The following is an 18,056-nucleotide window of genomic DNA, read 5'->3' on the forward strand; positions in this document are numbered from 1 at the left end:
GGGATTTCAACACCATTCTTGGTCCTAAATATTTGGGTTTATGTCATGTTTATTTAAAATTCTCCTGGAGAAAATAAGTACTGTACTTCTCAATTTGAAAAGACACCTTTTCCAGGGAAAGCCTTGAAATTCACACCTCTGTGGTTTTAAAGTTTTATCCTTCCAAGTCATTTTCTGCTGTGATGAAATAGAGAGATTCAGTGACAAATCTCCTGAAATAGCACAGTGCTGTAGATTTCCAGTCCAGGGCAGCTTTTTCCCAGAAGTGCTGAGGACAAACTGCATGACCACCTGTTAGGACAATTCAGAGTCTCTGATCTTCCTTCAGAATTCTGGGAGAAATGTAAAATAGCAGAATAATAAATGTGTGACATGGCTCCAGGTCCCTGCACAGCCCCTTGGATTAATAATTTTTTTTTTTTTTTTAGTATTTTCTGTTTTGCTCTTATTGAGCATTTCATTCCAGAGGCTCTGTGAGTCTTTGGGAAAGGAAATCAGGCAGGAATTCATGTGGAATTTGCTCAGAGGGAGCCAGGCAGGTTCAGAACCTTGCTGGGTGATGCCCCTGATGCAATAAATGGGAAATGTGTAGGAGAAAGCAGATGGAGCCTCTCCTTGATAAGAAAACCATCCTTGTGTGGCCTCTCTCCATTAAAATTCTGCTTTAAATCAATTTATTTTTAGTCCATAAAGACAAGATTACCCTGTGCATGTGTATTTATATGGATGTTCAGTATTTCTCTCCAGTTTCCTATTAACAGTGGGAATTTAAAGCTCTATTTTTAAAGTAATCTTTACTTCAGAAGTGAAATATTTTGGCACAGATATTTTCACATTCTCTTGAAATTAAATCTGTTAGAATTGGAAGCTGAGAAAATGAAATTTGAAGTTTAAAATAACCTTTTATTAAAGGTATTATTATTAAGGTAAATTTATTACCTTATACATTTATATTTTGCATGGGCTCAGTCATTCAAATGAATGAATTTTAAATACCTTGTCCTGTGTAAAAACCCTCCCATAAACATGGGGAGGGGCTGTGAATCAGTTTCTTGCTTAACCTTTCATGAAAATCTAATTGAGTGCAAACAACTGCTTTAAATAATTCAATGGCCTCAGTTATTCTTGGCTGGTGGAGTCCCAGCCCAGAGCAGTGCAAATGTCTGGGTGTTGAGCAAAATGGAGGCTTTCCTCTTTTTTTTTTGGTGAAAAATATGATTAAAATGACCTTTTGAAAAAGGGTGTGGGGTGATTAAGAAGAAGAAGAAAAGGTGAAATGTAAATTATTTCTGCCAATTGGGTAAATGACTTGTGGTCCAGAGGTGAATGAATATTCTTCTAGTCCTTCTCAAAGTGTGGAATAATTCTGGTGATTTTGATAAATGTGGTTGGGTTTCTTTGCTTGCTTTGCTTTCTTTGCTCTTGTTGAGGGACACTGTGCTTTTCATGGTGCTGTTTGGAACAGCACCTTAGAACTATTAAAAAGTGATTACAGAGATTGGGATAATGGACTTTAGAGTTTATTGGTTAGTTAGCCCAAATATTTTCCCTCCTATTTTTGGAAGGAAACTCAATTTTCCTTTCACACCAATCCTTCCAGGCAGTTTGTTCTTGTCCCTTCAATCTTTTATTCCCATTCCATTTCCTTCTCCTTTTTTCCTTTTGTTGTTTCCTTTCTGTTCACTTTTGACCTCAAAGGCCCTTTCTTTGCTGTTGCTGGTTTTGTTTTGGTGTTGACTTGTTTGGTTTTTAACTAAAGGTGCAAAAGGACTAAACTAGTGATCCTGTGGCCCCACATTGGTAAATTCTTTGTAAAATCTTCCTTTTCTTCCCCAAAGGGAAGAGTTCCAGTATTCCTGGAGCTCAGTGGAATCCTGTAGGATTCTGGATCATTTGGTACCAAGTTTTGGCAAAGATTTTAGTTCAAGAACTGTCAAATAATTTCTGCTAATTCTCTGCTTTTCCAAACCATCTTAATCCTTGAAGAAATTAATTTAATTGGAACCTGTAATACCAAAAAAAGTGGGTGAAGTCTGGCCAGATCCACTCTCCAGGGTTCCTTTGAAATAACAGGAATTTAAGGCCACTTTGTTTAAGCAATGCCTTGATTTAATGACTGAATATGTTTTAGGATTATCACTAATATAGGGACAGTTCCATCCTTTCATAATGGGAGTAGAACATTGATCCAGGTGATTCTCCTGGGACCAGAGAGATTGGAACAAAAACTTCCAGCTGGAGGTAGGCAGCTGACTCAGCAAATCTGCTCCTGGAAGCTTTTGGAAGGGAATGCAATACCTCTGCAATTAGAGCCATGATAAAAACATCTGGGCCTTGAGAGCAGCAGAGCATTGCTCCAGTGGAAAATATGATGTCCTCCAGCCTAAGAGCTTCAGCTTGCAGAAGGACCTGTCAGAGTGTATGGGATTTTTAAAAAATTTTATATTTATTTTCACTGAAAAGGAAGAGAGGTGCAGGTGGAGGCTGGGTTGTTCTGTGATACAAAACAACTTGTGCTTGGTTTTTTTTGCAGGCAGCCCAAATGGTGGGAAACATTTTGTAGCAAAACAAGGCAAGTGCATTTCTATTTGACAATCTCTCTGAATTTAAGAGTTTTCAGAGGTTGTTTTTTTTTTTAAGCCTCTTTCTTTGGTTGTGCCACTTGTTATTTTTCTGGCAACATACAAACACTGCAGAACGATGGTTAGAGCAGCCCTGGGGGTCTCTCCATGTTGGTGGGGGGATGAGATCCCTGTTCTGTGCCAGGGGCTCCCCTCTCAGTGCCAGCCCCTCCCTGTCAGTGCCAGTGGCTCCATTGGGTTCCCAGCTGGAGCAGAGCCCCTTGTTGTACCAGAACCAAGTTCTGCAGGGAGCCCAGGCTGGAGCAGCTCAGCTCCTGGTGCCCCAGCTCCTCTTGCCACCTCTGGAGTTTTGTGCTGCCTGCCTGCCTGTAGAACTTCTGTTTGACCCTTCAAACACGTTTCCAGCCCACTGGAGACACACTTGGATTTGAAGCAGTGCTTATTCACAAAGAAAATCCTGGGAGCAAACACAGGGAAGAGGCTTTTAGATCAATGCTGCTCCCTTGGGGAGCTCAAGACTTTTTGCACTAACAGTGGTGCCAATACTGTGATTTTTATTAAGAAAAAATAAAAAGAGAGCCATTACTAATGGCTCTTCCCTTTCTTCCCTCCAATTACCTGAATATTTGAATAACAATGAAAAGTGCAACTTCATATCATTACATAGAACCAAATCAAAAAAAGCAAAGTTTGAAGGAGTGGGGTTATTTTAGGGTATCATGGCAGGTTTTTAAGTAGGGTTGCAAGATGTTTGTGCAAGTTCTGTTCACCTTGAAATACTTTTTGTCCAGTTATTGCATAAATGTGGGGGAAATAAAACAGCTTGTAGTTTTACAGGTGCACAAATACACAATGCAATTGCAATGATAATTATTTTTAAATAGTTAAGAGTTGTTAAACTACCCAGTAAAATCAGAACTGTTTTATTCTGCTGTCAGATGCTTCTTAGGTCATTATCCCTTTTGTTCTGTACTGCTCTGGAGCATCCTTGGATATTTTTGGGTGTTCTGTTGCTTCCCCAAGCACTTTTGATTATTTCTGTGATACCATTTTTTCTCTGCTGACAAAATGTGATCCATTCATGACATGAATCAATGCTAAAATATTTAAGGAATATTTTATGTGAAGAAATTAGCAGGACAAGAGTTAAATAAGCCAGAATTTTTCTGTTAGACCTCCTCTTTTCTCAGCTATTTTCTACTCCACAGCTCCCTGCCAGGAGGTGATGGATCCTGCAGGAAAAGCACATCCCAGCAACCTGAAATTAACTCCCCAAGTTTGATCCAATGGTGGAAATTACAATCAACTTGCCTTAGGGTGAAATACATTAAACAAATCTCTGGGTTTGCTTCATGACCTGGGAGCCCCCTAATGTGATTTTTGGCACTGGATAAAACAAAGCAGCAAATGGAAAAGGGCAAAGCTGCTCCTCTGTGGGCACACACGGGAGGGTTTGGCCTTGGAGTGCAGCATAATGGAAGGAGAAAACAGCTCCCCTCATCCCCAAAGTTCCAGAACACTCCAAAAACTGTTCAAAAGAGAGTGCTGGCAGAGATGGATGGTAGAGCTACACACTGAGCTCCAAGTTTTTATGGATCATAGCTTACAGGTGTCTGTAAATTGCAGAAAGGAATAAAAGAGAAAAGCTATCCCAGTAAACATCCCTCAGTGCATGGGAAGATGACAGATTCTTTCTAACAAGATTTTCTGCTCTCTTGGAGGAAGACCATTTGTTAATAAACCATTTGAGAATCCATTTTTAAGGGATTTAATAAAATATACACAGGCTGCCTTGCAGTGCAGGAGCTATTATTCCCTTGGGTGGGAGGAGTGACTGACTGGGGGCATTAATGGTTCCTTCCTGTGATTCCTGGCATTAGATCTTGCTCCCATTTGCACTTTTCCAACCCAAAGTGAAATAATTTTTTATGAGAAACCCGCTCTTGGTTCCTGGCTCTTTTGAGGCATGTGTGTGTTCTATATTTTATTTATTTGTATTCAGTCAGCTCCATAATTCTTGTTGTTTTAGTGTCTGGTCATGCCATGGGTCCTGTGTTTTTATGGATACAAGGAAAGTTTCCATATCTAGCAAACTCCATTAATGGAAGAGGTAATAGCTGTTGTGTGAATTAAATTAATTGCTCCATTCTTGCCAAAGGTTTCATGAATAATTCCCATATTTCCATCAAAATCACAGATTTTTGTTGTGATGGTTGCTGTCAATGAAAGCTGAAGCTTGGTCCAAGAGGGACTTGCCTGGAGGGGCTGGGGAAGCCACAAAGAGAAAAGATGTTTTCTTAAGAATTTAGATGAAGGTTTTTTTCCTGCCATCTTTGCAGTTCTGAATATAAATGTTACTTCTTTCAAACAGGAGAGAAATATGGTGGAATTGAGGGATTAAGGGATTTTTGTGAGGAATCTTGCCCTTCTGGCAAGAACATTTCCTAGGGGTGTGTTGGTGAGAAATACCACGGGTGGGAGAAGAGGAGAGGAGAAAATCAGGGGTGAGTGACCCTTGCAAGTCAAAGGCTGGATGGTTTTATGAATGTAAAAGTGAAATTCAGCTCTCCCCAAGTGTCTGCTGTGTTCTCTCCCTTGGCATGCCTGGCAGTGCCAGGAGCCAGCTCAGCAGGGATTGCTGAGTGGGGCCCAGGCAGCCCCAGCTGCACAGGAGCAGGAATGAAATCTGGGAAGTTAATGATGTTACAGTCCCTGGCAGATCCCAAATGGATGTACTTAGAGCTGTAATGTGTTTGATTCTTTGCTTTCCCAGAATTATCTCCACATCACATCCAAGAACTGAGGCCGCAGTGGCAGGCTGGGATGGCAAGATGGACACTCATTGCTCAGTCACAGGATTACAGCCTTGCTAGAAAAAGAGATTACAGACAGGATGCTGCCAGGAAATGACAGAGCTGGGAGGGAAGGGGACAGACCCATTTAGCAGAAATTATTTATTCTGCAGCTACAGCTGTGTGGGTGAAACTGTTCCTACTGCTCATCACTTACTCTCTGTGCTTACTTGCTAATGGTGTCACATCAGTAGTAAAGCAAGAGTGATTCCCTGAGTAGAGGCTGGGACAAAACAGGGGAAATGTGAAATAACAGCATTTGTCCCCTCTTGTGAGAAAACCATCCAAATTCTTCATGTCAGAGAATGAGTTCAGATCTCTAATGCTGAGGACATGAAAAATGCAAAGGGCCTTGTAACCAGTTTCCTATAAATTCTCAAATGTGACAACAATTAGTTGTCATTAGTTCTGCTTCACTGTAGCACTTAAACTGTGGGTTTGGACACGGGACAGATTATTTTTGTAACAATCACCCATTCAAGATCCTGGGATCTTGGCTGGAGTGCACTGGAAACAAGTGGGCTGCAGTGAAGGGGTGCTGTGGCTTTTGGAGGAATGAAGCAGGGCAAGTGCAGGTTCCAGATGGAGCAGTTTGTGTAGCCTGGAGCAAAATATGGAAAAGTCTTCAGGAGGGGAGTGGAGGGAAGTGCAGACACAGCAAGAGCACAGCCCTTCCTGCAGGATCTGTGAGTTTGAATCTCATGTATGAACTGCACAGAGTCAGTAACTCACTAAAGATCACTGAGCAGCAAAAGGGTGAAATAAAGGATTTAATTCTGTCCATTGACCCAGAGCTCCTTGGTTCACCCTGGAATGTGTTGCTTGCCTTGCCCTTCTCTCAAGGGCAGCACTGTGCAGCTCAAGGAGGGACATTTTTGCTCCCTGACTTGATAAAATTCAATGTAGAACTTGATGCATTTGCTAAATGACCCCCACCAAGCTGACTTCAGGTTCTGGGCTAATTTTAAACTTTGATTTCTGTAACGCAACATTTTCACTACTTGCATTAAAAGTGGGATAAGTTTATTTGAACATGATCTGATTTGGAGTGAAACGTGCACAGTTCAGAATTTGGGAGGTGTAACAAAGCTGCAGGGCTCTTCAAGAAGCAGAGGAGGCTGATAAATCCTACATCAATATTTCCTCCCCCAACTTCTCTATGTAAATTTTCAAGTATTGAAATGTTCTGGAAATTTAAGATACAAAGGCTTGTTTCAAATTAATTTGGAATTTGTTTCTGATCTTACTTAGTAATCAAAAACCAGGTAGCTTCCATTTTTTTTGCATGACATTCCTCTACTTTGAGGAATACCACAAGATGCTCTTTAATGGCCACTGTCATAGAGTTAGAGAGTTTTGCTTTGACAACTCAAAAATCTGTATTATTTCCAATTAGCAAAATAAATGTCCCCCCTGTTTCCCAAATGCTGCACAGCTGAGGTTCTGTGCATGGTAGGAAAACTTGCATTTACAAACACAAAAACTGAATAATATAACTTCACTGAAAGCAATGTCTTTGTGTGCTTTATTTGAGCAGTTCCAGTGGTTGACATGGATTTTCCTGTTGGTTTTCAGATGCTGGACAAGTTAAAGGATCGGTGGATGCACACTGGCTTGTGGAGGAAGCTGGAGGATGTTAAAACAGTCATTGCAGAGCCCCAGGGAGGGGCCAAGAGTGACTTTGATGAGCTGCTGAAAATCTACTATGATGCAATCAGATGTAAAGGAGAAAAAGGTACATTTTTCAGCCATTCAAAATAGTTGATGCAGACTCTTCAAGTAAAACTAAAGGTTTAACATTTTTTTGTTGTAGATACACATTGTTCTTGCATAATTAATTACCCCTGTATTATATAGTGTAAAATTATTTTGCTATTTGATGGTCAAAATCAGAATATTATTGATCAAAGTGGAGTTAATCTCATCCCTCTATTTTTCCAGCCAATCACCTTTTCCAGCCAGTGTATTTTACCATATTAAGTTTAGTTCTTTAAAAGATATTGGTGGGAGTTTCTCCTGATGCCCAGCTTGTCCCTGGAATGATGAGTGTTGCTGTGCTGTTGCAGATGGAGCTCTGCTGATAGCTGTGTGCAGAGGGAAGGTCAGTGAGGGGCTGGATTTCTGTGATGAGAACGCCAGGGCAGTCGTGACCATCGGAATCCCCTTCCCAAACGTGAAGGACCTGCAGGTAGGACATCACTTCAGGGCTGAACTTGATTTTTATGTCATCTTCAAAACACGAAATATGCACAAAATAGATTTTTATGTCATCTTCAAAACACGAAATATGCACAAAATACCTTTTCTTTCTGTTTACCTTTGAACTTCTCTCCATCCTGTTTGAATTCTTTGAGTGACCTTGCACAGGTGAGAGGTGGAGCACTGCTTTAAATAATGCAGGTTATTGCAGAAAATAAAAACTTCTAATACTGCTTTTTTCATACAAGCTTTTTAATACTGCTTTAAATAAGGCAGGTTATTGCAGAAAACAGGTGGAAAGGTAAGGATTGTTTAATTATGTTATTATTTTACAATATAACTGTATGTCCCACTGCTTGCACTGTCTCACCTTTCTAATCCCATTGCCTTCTTTAGTGTAATTATTTGTCCCACTTCAGCACAGAGTGCAACTGGAAACTTTTTCCAAGCTTGTGCTGCTTTATTAGCTTGCAGTTTTGAAGCATGAATTTATGACACAACATAAACTCTTCCTGGATACTGAGGACAGCACTATTTGGAATATTCAAGCTTCGTGTAACTTTAGGCAAAACCTTGTAAGCTCCTTGTAAAAATAGCATTTGGAAATGGCTGCAGTTAAATAAATCTGAAACTATTTGTGTTTTTCAGGAGGTGGTGAAAGCAGCATCCTGTTGCACTGCTGTGTAATTGCCCACCTCAACACTTCCTTCCTTTTGACTTGAGCAGGGCTTGTCTGAAGAGAGATGATGTTCCATTAGAGCAGGCTGGAAGGAAAAGAAAGCCAATAAATATAGAAAAGTATTTTTTCTAGGCTTTCTGCTTACTGAAAAAAAGGTTTATTATTGGCTAGCTTGTAATACCACTTCTTTCTAAGGGTCTGTGCCACTGAGGTACTGTCACTGCCCTGTCCTGTGTTCCTTTGAGAACCTTTGGGACTGCTCTGTGAAGCCAAGAAACAAAGTGAAAGATCACAGAATAAATAAATACCAGGAGCAGCTGGATTCTGGTTCTCACTAATGCCAAATCAAACAAGAAAATCATAGGTTTGCACTTGAAAGGCCAAACAGACTCAGCTTTGGTTTGAGAGATGTGTTCTGAGCTTAAGTGAACAAGCAAAGGCTTCTTTGTTGTCTGCAGCATGTGCCTAATTCCAGCCTTGCTGGGAAAAACCACATCCTACAAGGGCCAGGGAGGCTGTGTTAGTGCAGTTCTTCCAATGTTTGCAGAATTCCTTGGAGCACTTACTCAGCCACAACATTCTTTGTCCTTCTGAAATATAATGCACTCCACTGTAGTGTAAAAATTCACATTTCAAGAGCGCTCAGCCTCCTTTCTGGGGTTAGAAATGCTGGGTTTTAGGGGCATGTGCTGACAAGGTATTTTGGAAATCCTTTGTTGTATGGCTGGAACTCTACAATTAATGCCAAAGGATTTACTGAAAATCAATGGGTTTGGGTTCTAAATGATACAAAATTAGGTTAAAAAAATGTGTTATGAGTGAATTATCTTCACAGTGGATTATGATTTAATTTTACCTTGAGGTCAACCAAGTATTTCAAATGACATGATCACAAACCCATTTCTGATAAGTATATTTTAAAAATCAGTGTTCTGTTGAACTATTTCTTTTTAATTAGACTGAAGAAAACCTCTAAATTTTTCAGTAGGGCTAGAAACAGTAGCTGCCAAATTGCAAGCAGCTCAAGGTCTGAGTGTCTGTCTAGAGATGGGAATGCCCAAAGCCCTGCAGTGATCAATTCTGGATGAGAGAAGGGCAGGCACCAGTCTCTCAGGATGAGATCTGCAGAGCTGCTGCATGGCAGAGCTCCTTGCAGGATGCTGGAGGAAATGGTTTTTATTTTAAATGTCTTTATATTGAACAGGGTTTTGTTTTGCTCAAGGCTTTAGGGTTATCAGATCCCCAGAAATTCTGGATTAATGCTCATTTTTTTTTGCCAGCTGAGTTGCAAGAAAGATAAAGTGAAGGAGGGTCACTCTGAAGAAAGTTATTAGTATCTTTGTAGAAATATAAAAGAAATTTGGAAGATTAAGCATCTTTTTCAGCTTAGAAAAGGAGCTGGAATTCCCTAATGGAACAGTTTAAGTTTAGAGAATAGCTACACACCATTTGTTGGTGTTTCTTTGGATTTTGTAGGTGAAGCAGAAAACTGGGTAAAGCCTGGAACTTCTGGGGAGGATCTTGAGTTTTCAGCAGACATAAAATTCAAACCACAGTGGCACAGGCCAGGCTGGACTTGGACAGAAAATTGTGCATCTGTGGCTCTCACACAGCAATAGGTGCTCAGCAGAGGTACCAGAGGAGGAAACTGATAAGATGATGAATAATGACATTCCTTTAAAAATAGGAAATGCAAGTGATTAACAATTCCCTTGGAATAGCCATGAATTATATGCTTCTGGGATTGGCTTAAATCACTAAAAAGTGCTGGGCTTCTACGTGAAAAAAACACTTGAGTGTCTGCTTTTTGGGTTAATAAAAGTCCTCTTAAGCCTCAATTCCATAACCCCTTACTCCTGCACAGAGCTTTTACTTGTGTGAGTAATCCCTTTAATACTCCCAGGACTGAGCACAAGCAGCAGGGTTTGTGGGATTGGACCTTTGGAGAGCAATATTTTATGTTGGCAGTTTGATGTTGGCTCATCTCCACTAATATGACTTGTCTGTGATCAACCTGCTTTCTAAATATGTTTTATGATTTGTAACTTGATTGAGCTGTAATATTAGAGAACATAAATAATGTGACAGCAAGAGATGGATAATCCCACAGAGGTGTTCTCTGATGCTAACATACTGTTAATTAACTTCTCGTAGATATTTTGAAGTGTAGCATTTTGGATCCAGACATCAATCATGGGCAAGAGACTCATTGTCAAGTGTGATGAATAATACCCAATTTTAGTTTTTCCATATGTTTGTGCTAAATATATGCCACAAATCCTGGTATTAAATGGCAAACATTTGAATTCCTTAAGTAACTGTGTGCTTTTATAAGTTACAGTAATTGCTGTGGAGGCTTTAAAGATAATAATTTAGTTTCACTTCAACATTTTTAGGCATATTATATCTTAGGTTCACTGCTTTTCACAAAGAGAAGAGTCTAAAACACTTTGTCGGGGTTAGGGAGAAAGAAATGATTCAGGCTCAGAAGTGGGACCTGATTATAAACAAAACTGATTGAAGAAAGAGGCCAACCCCCTAATTCTGTGTTATTGCAGAGGGTTTCATATTGCTGAAGAATCAGGTTGCTAAAACAAAATAATATAAAAGAAAATGTTCAAGGATTGCTCAAAGCTCTGGTGCTCTCAATGGTAGAGTTTGGCTCCAGTAAAGAAGGAAAATTTATTTCAGAGCCAAAAATGACTTCTTTGGCTGTGACCAGGATTTCCTCTGCCTACCTCTGGGACCTGAAAGTAGAGGTAGGAAAATCTGATTTTGGAGCCAAGTGTGACTTGTTTAGTTCAAGTCATAATTTACTGTTCTTACCTTGGGGAGCTGAAAAGAAAAAGCTCGCTCCGAAATGTTGATAATGGGCAGCTCTGAAGTGCAGGCACTGAGCTCCCCTGCCCAGAGAGCATTTCTGCACTTCCACCTCTCCAGATGCTTTTGATCCTGCTGCAGGAGAGTGAATTAATCATGGAACAGCCAGCAGAACTTGACCAAAACACAGCAGAAAATGCAGAAAGTCCAACTCTCTCACATCAGCAGAGGCAGATAAAGTCACTGAGGCTGGGATTTGTGAGCAGTGGCATTGCTGGAGTTTGCCTTTAATGGGAATTATTTCCCATGGCTGCCATGGGGGGAATATCTCCTTTATTCTTTCCAGTGTCATGGCATGTAACACCAAGGAAATCTCCACTTCAATTACAGTTTTCTGGGCTTTATGTAACTTAATGATACAAAAATTTTGCAGCTCTTTGGCTGAAGTTTCCACTTCTCCTGTCTCAACAAACGGAGATATTTCTATCATTTCAGAATAATGATGTGTTTCAATATTGAATTTCTAGTCCTTGTGGCCGTTTTTAAGCCTACGTGTTTTGTGTCCCTGTGTGGTTGATTTGCCACTTTTGTGCCATTTTTTCTATCTCAGTAACTCTCTAGTTTTGATTCTATCCCCATTCACATTGCACTGTTCAATCCCAATATATTTCCGTGTCCCCTGTGAGACAGATCTGGATTGGTTGCTTTTTTTATTCAGTGTTATCCAAGGAAGGCAATTTTGATAAGTGCACGTAGAAATTTTCAGGCAGAAAAGGTCACCTGAGCAATTTCTGTGTAACAGCATCCTGATGATAATTGAGCACTACAAATATTGATCATGTCTCATTGGCAGTTTGGGGAGGTTGTTGCTGTTTCATAAGGGAATGCAGTATTTATATGTGAAAATAAAAGTGTTATATTTGTGTCTAGTGACCTTATTTAGTTACATGAACTCGTTAGAATGACCTTAATAAATTATTGCAATTGACAGAATCTAGTTTGGTAAAATTCAGCTAATAAGCATTTGCTTATTCCATATTATTTATGTGTTAACACTGCACTTGGAATTCTTGGAACATTTAAAGATAAAATCCTGCCATAATATCTTTTTCCTGTGGGCTAATAAATGGGAATATTGTGTTTAGACATGGCTTTGAGTGGGTCTGTGAGGGGTGAGGATGTTTGAAGCTTGTTCTGTGACTCACCCAGGTCTTTACTTGCATTATTTGTGTTAAACCTCCCAGCCCTTGTTCCTGCTTTTGAAGTGAGTGAAATGCTGCACTGTTCAGTGCTGCTTCTATTTAAAAATTTTCAGTTGTAAAAGAAAAGAAATGGGTTTTCATGTCTTAACTTTCCTGCACTCACAAACTTTTATGGTTCCTTGGCATTCGTCAAGAGGGAAGTAGATGGCAAGCATGTTCCTGAAAAATTCTAATTATTGCTATTTCAGGTGGAAGAGAGACTCTAAGTGGACATAGGAGATTTTTAGGATGGGAGATTTGCTTAAAAAACATTTTTTATGTCTTTTTTTGGGATGGAAGCAGGATTGACCACCTGGTATTTTCTCTGCTTGTTTGTTTTTAAGATGTGGGGAATTAGTAGATGTTAAACATGAATGTGTCTTTAAAAATTTTTTTGGATGATGTGAGCAGTATCTTTGTTTTCATTACTATTTTTCCTCTCATAAAACCAGAGAAACAAGTTAGTGGAATGGCAGAAAATGCTTCTACCCATTTTCTGGTTTTGCTTTCTGTGGAGGAGAGTGTTGGGGAGGGAAGGGCACGAGCTGATCCAGGTGTGGATGTGCCACCTCCACGTGTCCATGCAGGGACACAGGCCCAGATTTATTGGCTTTTTCCAGCTCTTTTCTCTTCCTTTAACCTACCAGAGCAAACAGGAGGCAGTTGGAGATGTCTGTGAGGTGATGTCCTATCAAAGAATAGGCCTGGCTTGTCAAACAAAAAAAATTGTAAACTGCTACTTATATTTGTTCTTAAAAAGCAAAGTTTGCATTTGGTTCAGTGAAGCAATGCATTAAAAATACCCCTCAAAACTTTGCCAGATTAAGTAAAACCAAACACAGTTTATGTTGCTGATTTAAATTGCACAAAATAAATGGGCTTAGCCCGTTCAACCTTCATGTTCTGGTACTGGCACTGATAAATCAGTTTACAGTATCCTGACTGATTTTTCTTTAGAAATAATTAGTCCATAATAGATTGATATTTGTATACATTGCTTTAAATACTGTTTGTGTATCCTGAATAAGCCTGGTTCAGCCTGGTGTGGTGCTAAAAGGCTACAGGTTCTGTGTGTAAATTTGCAGATGACTTTGGGGGTCAAAACCAAGCTGTAGTTTTGAGATCCTCTTCTCAGCTTGTGCCATGAACTAACTCATATAATCTATGGTCAACACAGTATAAATCAATTTATATCCTGAATAAGTCTGAGTTTCTTCACATGAAGGAATATCACCACAGGTAACTTATTTCAAAATCTAATGTAACAAATGTCATTTAATGTTATTGTCATTGGAGAAAAACCTCTATTGCTAATTCTGTTTGAAAAATACACTTGAGTTGTAACACAAACTGCCTCCAAGTATCTTTCCAATCCTTTAAAAAAAAAAAATTGTTCATGGCATTTATCTTTTTTCGCTGCTGTTTCCCAGTTAATGTTGCAGAGTGAAAGATGTCAGAGTAATTAAGCATTAAAAGCAGGAGAGCTTTGCAGGTGGAACGTGGGGAGCTTGGAGTGAGCGTGGCTGTGCCCGTGACCTCCCAGACAGATCAAAGCCTAATCTGGGTGACAGCTACAGGATGGCAGAGCTTGCCAGGGGCCTTGTGCAGCTCTTTGTCTGCAAATCCTGCCCCAGAGCTGGGAGGATGTTTTTAAGGATGAACAGGTAAAAGTAAAAGGCTGTCTTTTGACATTTTAACTAATCCCTTCTAGCCTGTGCTTTCCTGCACATTGTGGATATTTGCTAGCAGGAGGCACTGGCTTTTTCACATATGTAACATGTCAGCTTGAATCTGGCGTGGAATTGATGGGGGGGAATGCAGCAGTTCCACAATGAAATAGATTCTGATTGCATTAAAATGACAGGCCCTGGCCTTTTACCTGCAGAGCCTCCCCCTGCAAACTGAACTCGCAGCAAGGCAGGTTGGCATCATCCCTGCTGAGGCAGGAGCGCTGCAGGGAGAAAATAGAATGGTTCTTTTCTGGTAACTCTTTTAAAATTAATAGAAGGAAGTTTTAGTGACATGTTACACCATTAGAGCAAGGGTTTGGGATTAAAACCCCCCAAACTCATGGGGTTTTATATTAAAAAATTGGGTTTATTTAATTTGAGCAATGAAATGTCATACAAGCAGTAAACTTGGTAATACTGACATGTATTAGAAGAATGTGGAAGTAATGTATTTTATTTAGATGATCTGACTGGTTTGCATTTTATTGCTACTTCAGTGAGTTTATGCAGGTATTTAAAAATAATGTCATTTTTCAGCATAAGACACAGGAGCAGTTATTCCAACACTGTTTGCACAGTCTGCTGGCAAAGTAAGGGGCTGATAAACCTCCATTTGTTCCAAATGACCATAATCTTACTGATAACACAATTCTTCCAAAAAATGAATTGTTATAAAACTGACCAGGACTAGAAGACAAGTGCAAAACATACACAGGAATGTATTGTCAGTGGTTATGTTTTAAAGGCTTCAGTGAACTTTTCCATCATCATTCCTCATTTCCAGAGGTGAGCAGTACCCTTTTCTTTCTCCAGGTAGTATTTCAGTTTGTAGAAATGCACAGATAAAGCCAAGTTCCTTTTAAAAGAATGGTTTAATGTTCATAGACCATTCAGAAGAAATCATCTTCTGTTTGGAAAATTAAAAAGGAAACCTCACATGCCAGTCAGTAAATTCTGAGTGACTGGAACAAATATTAAATCTGTGAAATCAAACTGAATTTACTTTCTGGCTGTAAAGATTGAATTTGTAAATTTGACAGGCAATTTAAAGGGCATAAGTACATAAAATAAAATTTCTTATCCAAATGCAACTTGAAAGTTACCTGTCAGAAGAGGTTAGAAGTCTGCTGTTTTCTCTCCTGAAGCGTGTCCTTTCACTTGTCAGTTTAGAAAGGTTAATACTGTACAAAAGAGCAACAGAAAGACCCTTTTTGGTGTAGTTTTATGCTTGTTTAAAAAAATAATAATTCAATTCCCCTGGAATATTAATAATAATAATAATAATAATAATAATAATAATAATAATAATAATAATAATAATAATAATACCTTTTGATATAAATCATGTTCTAATGCAAATTGTTCCAATTCAGACATTGTGTGTGGTTATCCTGATTGGGAAGGGGATTTCTTGGGCAGTTCATTCCAAATTCTGAAGCATCAGAGATGTGTTTTTAAAAAGGGGAACATGTTTTTCCCTTCCTGATCTCCCCATGCTCTGCAGTGAAACATTTCCAGACCTCTGGAGGTGATGCCAAGCTGGGAATTTTGCTTGGTGTTGCTGACTCCTGGTCCTTGGCAGAGGCCCCACTGTCTCCAAAGCTCTTTTGCAGCTTCTGTCAAGGAAGAAAAGTTGGATTTATTCAGCTCTCACTGGGGAAAAGCAGGGTCTGGTTCCAGCTGGGGATGAGGAGTGGCTTTTGTGATCAAGGGAAGGATGGAGAGCTCCAGTGGGGCATTTCCTTTTGGAAGAGCCAGTAAATCTGGGGTTTGGAGTCCATCTACCTGTACCTGGTTTGGGGTTTTTTCACCTGTCTGAACAGTTTATCCTTCTCTCACTGGCACAGAGATTTGGATGAGTGTGTAGTGCTCATGTCAATACATTTAAATTATTGGAACAGATCACAGCTAAGGGCAATTTCAGAAGCCAGAATTGGTTAGTGTACAAAATACAGAGTTGAAACACTGAAGCACGATTTATATATTCTCTTACTTAATCAATGTTTGCTTGTTTCCCCGTTTAGAATATTTCCTTTTCAACAGCATTAATAAACCAAATATTTTATGGTTTCTTTCTTAGGTTGAATTAAAGAGGAAGTACAATGACCAGCACAAAAGTACAAGAGGCCTTTTATCAGGGAGTCAGTGGTATGAAATTCAAGCTTACAGAGCTCTCAACCAAGCCCTGGGAAGGTGAGATAAACATAACTAAAACTATATAAATTTGTATAACATTTTTTTTAGGGAGATCTTTAAAGATTTATTCCCCACTTTTAGCACAAAGGGGTAAGTAAGGCCAAACCTCTCATATTGCAAATTTTGTCTCTTGAGCTGCTCTGTGCTGACAACTCTCTGCTTTTCAGCCTGTTGTGCATTGTTATAATTCAGAGATTTTGCTTTACATTCAGAACCCACTTCAATTCAGTTGAAGTTTTATTGCTCATAGTCCAGATATACAGGAAACAAAAAGCACAAGCAGAGACAAATAGTTCTGGAGCTTTAAAGCAAATGAAGATCTTCAGGACTTTTGCACTAATTGTTCACACTCTCAGTGGGCTCAGAACAGTTGTTTGATATTTAGCCTACAAGTATTTTTGAAAGGGAGAAATAGCAGTGGGGTTTTTCAGACCTTTGCAAAAGGTCAATTCAATTATTGTGCTCACTGATCTCTTCCCAGATTTAGAAGAAGTGGTATAGCTTCCATTTCCTAGATGGAAAAATTCCCCCAAATGTTATTAACAAGGTAGAATTAATTCATCCTCCTTCAACAAAATTTATCAGATAAATACAGATTAGAGCTGTCATCCATATCTATTGTAGGTGCTGTGCATCTGTCATGGATACAGAGCCACAGAAACATCAGCTGGAAAACTCTCCTGGTTTGAATTAGTCCTAATGCAAATGTGATGACATAAATGAAGGCTTAGAGAGAAAATTAAGAGAAATTGTAACATTAGGAAATCTCACTTTGGATTCTTTTTGTTACAGGCCTGATTTCTTAAATTCCTCTTTGGAATCAAAGAGTATTAATTCAAATAGGTTAAGAAAGCTCTCAGTTGTGGAATACCAGTAGTGAAATAAATCAGCTTGAACTTAAGTCAAGTTTTAGTGACAATTACTTATTGTTTAATTTATTATTTGGATGGTCTAAATTGGAGAAAATAGGCTTCCATTCTGACATAAAGGTACAAATTACTTATCAAACTATGAGCCAAAGCCCTTGCTAACCTGAGATGTGGGGAAGGATTTGGATAAAACCAGAACGTTCCACCAAGCTGGCAGGAAGCTCTGTAATTTTTACACTGCCCAGTTAAGAGTGGAAAATGAATGATGTGGTTTGATTGGCTGTTGAATATTTGTGTGCTTTATTTTTAATTTAGCTGTTTTCAGTTACATTCAGCAGCTGAAGGAAAATGAGGCTTCCATGACATCCATAACAATTTTTGGTGCATCCAGTAGAAGAGCACTTCCTGTGTAATTTTGCATATTCCAACTGATTCAGAGCAATCCCTGTTTCCTAATTCCCACAGGTTTTTGCTGTGTGCCCTCTAATTACGTAAATACTCTTTTTTCCCCTCACTTTTAGGTGTATAAGGCACAGGAATGACTGGGGGGCTCTTATTTTAGTTGACGACCGCTTCAGAAAGAACCCCAATAAATACATAAATGGTAAGAGGTAAAAATCTTTTGGGGAAACTTCATAATGTTGAAAAATACTGAAAACTCTGAATTACAGAAATGTGGTTGTACAAATACAGGTGAATAGTAAGGCTCAGAATGTGCCACAACCATGGAACAGAAATTGAACTGCTGAATATTCAATATACAACAAGGGTTTTCTGTTTGTAGTTTTATACTGGGTAGAAATAAATGCATGTGAAGTAAAATGAATCCTGATCACAACCTTAAAAAAAAAAAATTAGAAAATAAACTGCTTAGGAAAGAGTTTTCAC

The 18,056-nt window shown here is 39.2% G+C and overlaps 1 protein-coding gene across 1 annotated transcript in view; it reads left to right on the forward strand.

The window, feature by feature from the left end:
- BRIP1 (BRCA1 interacting helicase 1) overlaps window positions 1–18,056 on the forward strand; it is a 78,799-nt gene that overhangs the window by 24,107 nt on the left and 36,636 nt on the right. Inside the window, exons 15-18 of the mRNA XM_053995707.1 lie at window positions 7,010–7,169; window positions 7,501–7,622; window positions 16,184–16,296; window positions 17,690–17,772. Of these exons, the coding sequence (XP_053851682.1) occupies window positions 7,010–7,169; window positions 7,501–7,622; window positions 16,184–16,296; window positions 17,690–17,772 (478 nt within the window). The remainder of the gene's footprint in view (window positions 1–7,009; window positions 7,170–7,500; window positions 7,623–16,183; window positions 16,297–17,689; window positions 17,773–18,056) is intronic.

The sequence above is a fragment of the Vidua macroura genome, chromosome 20, assembly GCF_024509145.1.
Source record: "Vidua macroura isolate BioBank_ID:100142 chromosome 20, ASM2450914v1, whole genome shotgun sequence".
Taxonomy (NCBI): domain Eukaryota; kingdom Metazoa; phylum Chordata; class Aves; order Passeriformes; family Viduidae; genus Vidua; species Vidua macroura.